The sequence below is a fragment of the Priapulus caudatus genome, unplaced genomic scaffold (assembly GCF_000485595.1).
Source record: "Priapulus caudatus unplaced genomic scaffold, Priapulus_caudatus-5.0.1 Scaffold128, whole genome shotgun sequence".
Taxonomy (NCBI): Eukaryota; Metazoa; Priapulida; class Priapulimorpha; order Priapulimorphida; family Priapulidae; genus Priapulus; species Priapulus caudatus.
Window position 1 is genome coordinate 484666 of NW_014577189.1, and position 6786 is coordinate 491451.

Sequence of the window (6786 nt, forward strand, 5' to 3'; positions counted from 1 at the left end):
GAGAGAGAGAGAGAGAGAGAGAGAGAGAGAGAGAGAGAGAGAGAGAGAGTGTGTGATCGAGCGAGAGAGAGAGGGAGGGAGAGAGAGCGAAGGGAAGAGAGAGCAAGAGTGAGAGAGCGAAAGAGAAAGAATGAGAGACAACGAGGGAGAGCGAACGCGGCGATGGGAGGGTGCTCTTGATTCGTTTGCCCCTGAGTTTAGCATCAGAACACCTGCTGTCAGGTGAGCGCTGTCGCTCTGCGGCACTTGTTTAGCATTATATTTTATTGAAACGCTTCAAGTGGCTGTGGCCTGAGTCAGTGAGAGGGGTGTTCGCACTGACCAGTGTTGCGAGCAGCCATAGGCACTTGGGACAGAGTCAGTAAAAACTGAAAATCATATGAATGCACATTCACAAATACTACCTCTCAATTACACTTCCACTGTTGTGTCACTGTATATCAACTTGCTTTCACAAAAACTAATGCAGAACTAGCCGCTCCCGCACTCGCCGCTTCGAGTGTGCTGTGTCGCCATTGTAGTGTAATTACTAATATAATATATATAGGAAGGTGGGAAACTGTTACGCGATTTTCGTCGATCACTCATTGCTTCTTTCACATTCGTGGAGCATGATTGGCGACTGGAGCAGACTGGAGACAACTGGAGATGACGCGATCTGCCTGCAGCCAATCACGCTCCGCGGTGCCCGACGCGGGGCCATTGGACTCGTGAACGGTATACATTTCTGCAGAATGTGAAATAACCGCGGGACTTCTGAGTTGGAAGTCACATTACAAAGGACTGTTGCACTTATCAGCCACGGTACTTACATAGTTGTGTTCAGTGGACTATAGAGGGCAGAACGAGCCAAAAATGGAGGTCGAGGAAGTGTGAAATGTGAAAGAAGCGACAAGTGATCGACGAAAATCGTGTAACAGAGTTTCCCACCTTCCTATATATATTATATTACACTACAATAGCGACACAGCACACTCGAAGCGGCGAGTGCGGGAGCAGCTAGTTCTGCATTAATTTTTGTGAAAACAAGTTGATATACAGTGACACAACATCGGAAGTGTAATTGAGGGGTAGTATTTATGAATATGCGTTCATATTATTTTCAGTTTTTACTGACTCTGTCCCAAGTGCCTGTGGTTGCGAGTTTACCAAATTGCCTGCTTGAAGCCTAGACTAGAGTGGAGATAGGTCAGCTCAGCTCGTGGCAAACTATACACTGACGCTTAGTAAACAACTGCCATGGAATTGCAAATTGTATTATGTTTCTTTTGTTTTTGTGTGAAACTTCAAACTACTAGTCACTACTATGGGTTTGTTGATAGACCATCAATCCGTGTATCGTAAGTGGTCTAACGTATCAATATGTGTGTCGTCAAGGTTTGTATTGTGATACATCGATATATTGATGAATCGTCCCACCTCACTGTGTATGTACTGTAGTGTTTAAACTGTTTTACACTTTGTGTTTTCAAATTATTTTATGTATTATTTCAGGATATCTTAGTCGGACCAAGCAATCCATAGACACATCCAATAAATAGCCAACCAAATGAAATGGCCCTCTTCGCAGTGAGCAGGTACAGAATTCATTTTCCAGGTTTTTTCACATAATTACTTAATTGTCGATAGACAAAATAAATAGATAAATAACCTCACAGTATTGGGGACACAGCTGGATGGTACTAAGTCCAACGTCTATTAGCTCGTTATACTGTAAAATACAAAACTATAACTCTAGCTGTTTCTTCATGTTTCGCGATTATCCCCAATAACTATTTAGCAGTTGTGGTTTACTCAGTGTTTGATTATTTTAAGTTTAAACGCAATGTTCAACATATTTTTGGCTAAAAAATGTTTACCTTAAATTTTCACCTATACAGGTTTTTAGGGGAAGATCAGCCCAAAGAAGAAAATAAAGAGGGCAGTAGTGAACTGCTACAGAAAATTTTGGAGCAGGCAAAGGCTAGACACAATCAAAGACAAATAGAGAACAGTTCAATTAAAAACAAAGTAATATGTGGTTCAGAGTCTATAGAAGATAAACATGCTAAATTAAAAGTATCAAAACTAAAGCTAAATGAGGAACAACACGTCAGTGCAGAAGAGCCAGTGCACAAGAAGAGAAGGAAAGAAAAAACATTCGGTGCTAATGATACACCCTTCGTAGATAACAAACAAGATGCTGCTAAAGGCTCGCCTCATAAAATCTGTGAGGGTAAAACAATTTCGGACAAGTGCGAAGAAGCAGCTGATAGCATTCACATTGAGAGTAATATCAGTGATGATGCTACAATGGTGACGAAGAAAAAGAAGGCGAAGAAAAGAAAGAAGGAACTTGCATCAGAAGAAATGAATAATAATTCAAAAAATACTGAATCAGATTGTAAGCAGACTTCAGATGTAAAATCAACTGTGAATGAAAAGAAGAAAAAGAAGGGTGAAAGGGGTGATAAAAGTAGAAAGTTTTCAGATAACACTACAACAGTAACTAGCGAAAGCAAGGAAACACTTGATCATGCATCTGACGTATCATCACATACAAACAGCATTAGTGATGAAACTGGAACATCATTGTTGGATATTAATTCACCAGAAAAGATAGGTAATGGTAATAGTGGCTTCACAGTTATTAGTGATATCAAGGCGACGGGACGGGATGCAGTGCAGCGCGTTCTACCAGAATGGCTTAGCCAACCAACTGTCATCACTGTCAACTTGCAAGATGAGAAGGAAGGGCTTGATGCTGTACCACAGCTGGACAAGCATCTTGTAGACAAACTGAAAGAGAAGGGCATTCATTACTTCTTTCCTGTGCAGAGGCAAGTTATTCCAGTTCTCCTGGACTCGGTTCGGTATGGTTTCGCGATGGCCCCCGGTGGCTATCGACCAAACGACTTGTGTATTTCAGCTCCAACGGGGAGTGGCAAGACACTCGCGTTTGTTCTCCCGATAATACAGGCACTACAGCATAGAGCATCCTGCCAGATACGAGCTCTAGTTGTGCTGCCAGTTAAAGACTTAGCCCAGCAGGTGTTTGAGATATTTCAGGCCTACTGTAATGGAACCAAGCTGAAAGTCGCTATATGCATATCTGGGGCTGCGTCGTTTGTGAAAGAGCAGGATCGGATGGTCAGATCTACGTGTGTCGGTCATCAGAGCCTCGTTGATATCGTAGTGGCGACGCCAGGCCGCCTGGTGGATCACATCCAAAGGACTCCCGGCTTCTCCCTGCAGCATCTGCGCTTCCTCGTCCTCGACGAAGCTGATCGGTCGATGGAAGATATGAAGCACGACTGGCTGGATCAGGTGAACAAGGCAGCGTGCAGGAACCACGCGGACCCGAACGCTCTCATCCCGGCGAACGTGACCGTTGGGCGGCATCCGGTGCAGAAGCTGCTCTTCTCCGCGACGCTGTCGCAGAACCCCGAGAAACTGCAGCAGCTGGGTCTCTTCCAGCCGAAGCTGTTCACGTCCGTTCTTGCGCCGGGGACGTCGGCGGTGACGGGCGTCGTCGAGGGCGACCCGACGACGGCCGTAGCGTCCCACAGGGCCGGCGAGTTCATCGGAAAGTTCACGACCCCGCGCGAGCTCACCGAGCAGCTGGTGGAGTGCGCGCCGGCCGTGAAGCCTCTGGTCGTGCTTAACTTCCTCCACCGTCTGTCGTTCAGGCAGGTTCTCTGCTTTGTGAACACGCAGGAGGCGGCTCACCGACTCTACCTTCTGCTCCAGCACTACGGCGGCATCCAGGTGCGCGAGTGCTTCGGCCAGGTGCCCGTGCACAAGCGCAATCACGTCGTGAAACAGCTGTCGGCTGGCAAGGTGGACATCATCATCTGTTCGGACCTCTTCGCGAGAGGAATGGATGTGGAGAACGTCAGGTACGTGATTTCGTACGACATGCCGCCGTACATAAAGACGTACATCCACCGGGTAGGTCGAACGGCTCGTGCGGGCAAACCCGGCACGGCTATCACCCTGCTGCAGAAGAAGGAAGTGCGCTTTTTCAAGGGCATGATGAAGGATGCTGGAAAGAGGGCAGTGAAAGAGTTGAAGGTTCCACCACGAGAGCTGAGAGGTTTGGAAGATGACTACAAGGTGGCCTTGGCTAGACTAGCTCAGACCATAGAAGCAGAGTCGCAGAGGAAGGCTGACAGAGTTAGGTCTGCGTCGCATACTGAACTGAGCCGTAGCCACCCTGCTAAGGACACGGAAGATGTTTAGCCTCACTATGATCACAAACAAACCACTCGTACAAAAGGAGTATTCATAGATGAAGGTCTTATAGTGAAGAAACACACATTGGACGTATTAATTTTTTATATGAGATACCGTAGCTTGCAACATGTTGAATATGAGATTATTCAATCCTTTATTCATCAGCTTCTATGCTGAATCTTTATGATACATGTACATTATCAAACTGATATGTAACTAACATACCTTCTCAGTTTTGTGCTGATACATGTAATGTAATGACTTTAAGGTTTTTATTAAAGCATAGTCGTACTATCTTTTACATAGGAGACTCATTGAATAGACTGGATACCTGATATTTTTGTGGCTATGCATACATTTCTCATGTACAGTATATGTATATTTCTCATATATTGTACATGCATTTCTCTATTCTTACTGTTACTGTAATCATAATAATATTTATGCCATGAATACACACACATGTATGTATGAGTATTAATACATGTTCATGATATTATCAGGAGTGTCTATTATATAGTCTATTAATTATTATATATTCTAGATATATTAGATATTCCATATATTATTGTAGCGCCGTATTTAATAGCGTACAAATAGAGTGGTTGTGTAAATTACAGTGTTAAGCCAAAGCCATAAAGAAGAGAAAGCCAGTTATACCATGGTGAGAGGTTTAATGTTGGTTTGCCAGAATACAAAGCTGTGGTCGCGGTCGTGCCTGCAGTGCCCTGGTTGGGGAGCGAATTCCCCGATTTTCCTTGTGCTCCGCCTTATATACGATACAATGTGACACTATACCGGATACACTGAATGCAATAACTACTGTCAATACAATGCTAGCCTACACAATACAATATTATACAATACAATCAATATAGTGTCATGGAATACAATGAATACAATACAACGAATACCGTGTTATAGAATACAATGAATACAATACAACGAATACCGTGTTATAGAAGACAATGAATACAAGACAATGAATACAGTGTTATACTCTAGAATCAGGAGAGTAGCAATAGAATAGTGTTATCGGGTTATCGATGTGGAATGGACCCCGTGCCGAGGACCCTATCGGTCAGCTTCCTCCGCACGGTCTTCCTCCTGACATCCGTTGGGGGCGGGCGGTTGGCCCGCCAGGGCTAGGATCATGGCGTCCATGGCCTGATCGTTCGCCGTCTGGCGGATGCGTGCCGGGTGTAGGGTGGTGGGATCGGGGTCGCCTCCCATGCCGACATTTACCTCGTAACCCGCTGAGTCGGCGGTGACCGGTCCAGCGAAGGGATCGAAGTAGTCCCGGTACACGATGGTGGGCCGTGGGGCGACCCCGTCCTCGAGCTCGACCTCAAACTGGAGTTGGCTGTCGGCTTCTTCGCCGACCTCGAGGCCGCTCGTCGTCGGGTCGGCGGCGGTGCCCGACCCGACGGAGGAGCCGACGTACTCCCGGGTCGAGGTGACGAGCCAGGGGCCGTCCGGATTGCCGATGTCAAGTTCGAGCTGCAGGCGCTCATCGGTGACGGACCCGACGACGGAGCCAGCGTAGTGCCCCTCCGGTAGTGGGGGCGGCCGATTACTATCCCATGAGTTGGCGGGAGAGTATCGACGGGGGAAGCCTGGCTCGGTGTAGAGTTGGCGCGGCGCCGCCGTGCCGATGAACCGGGCGTGCGGCGGTGGGGCGGTGTGCATCTGTTGTCCCCGCTTCGCAACGCAGGCGGCGCAGGGGCAGATGGCACTGTCGTAGCAGGCCCGAGCGTAGGCCGCACCGACAGAACAAGCGATGCAGGTGCAGGCAGCCCCCGCGCAGGCGTAGGCGCGGGCAACCTCCTTGCAGGCGGCGCAGGCACGGGCGGCCTCCGTGCAGGCGATGCACGTGCAGGTGGCTGCGGCGCACACGGCGCACGCACAGGCGGCGTGTGTCGGCGGCGGGGCCAGCGGCTGCTGGTGGCGAGGTTGTCGCCCATCGTCGTGGCCATTAGCGTGGTCCTGACAATGTCAAGTGGTAGACATAACACGTGGCACAGGGTTATAGTCGGGACAGTAAATACTAGTGACTGCCCGGCTCGTGCCATAGCGGCACGAGACTGAGTTTAGCGTGCGGTCACGGATTTCCGCGGAATATATGGAAATCAATGCGTCGCCTTAAGTGGCTAACGACTAACTACTCTACCGATAACCGATCCCGCAACACTCGCACGCGACGCGCACAAGTCAGTAATCTACGATAGTAATGAATTACAATCTTTAACACTGCGAGTAGCAACGTAGTCATAGTGGAACGGAAAGCTAAACCGGCAAAAGATTAGTTTCACTCACCTAGCCGACGATACGGCGCTTGAAACAGGATCGTCAGTCTCGAGCGGCAGACAGAAGTCAGTGTCGGCACTGTGATCGTATAGGAAGCACCGTGGAAGTGACCACAACCAGGAACATGAGCGACGCTCACTGCAACAAAATATGTAGCGCCGTATTTAACAGCGTACAAATAGAGTGGTTGTGTAAATTACAGTGTTAAGCCAAAGCCATAAAGAAGAGAAAGCCAGTTATACCATGGTGAGAGGTTTAATGTTG

The 6786-nt window shown here is 47.8% G+C and overlaps 1 protein-coding gene and 1 long non-coding RNA gene across 2 annotated transcripts; one reads left to right on the forward strand and one right to left on the reverse strand.

The window, feature by feature from the left end:
• The first annotated feature begins 892 nt into the window (after positions 1–892).
• LOC106805828 (ATP-dependent RNA helicase DDX51-like) lies at positions 893–4552 on the forward strand. Its single transcript, XM_014807584.1, has 3 exons — positions 893–911; positions 1495–1577; positions 1881–4552. The coding sequence occupies exons 2-3, from the start codon at positions 1555–1557 to the stop codon at positions 4219–4221; spliced, it is 2364 nt and encodes a 787-aa protein (XP_014663070.1). The 5' UTR covers positions 893–911; positions 1495–1554; the 3' UTR covers positions 4222–4552.
• Positions 4553–6110: 1558 nt separating this feature from the next.
• LOC106805814 lies at positions 6111–6786 on the reverse strand. Its single transcript, XR_001393473.1, has 3 exons — positions 6765–6786; positions 6532–6660; positions 6111–6201 (listed from the first exon to the last, which is right to left on the reverse strand). It is a non-coding gene; the product is annotated as an uncharacterized LOC106805814 (long non-coding RNA).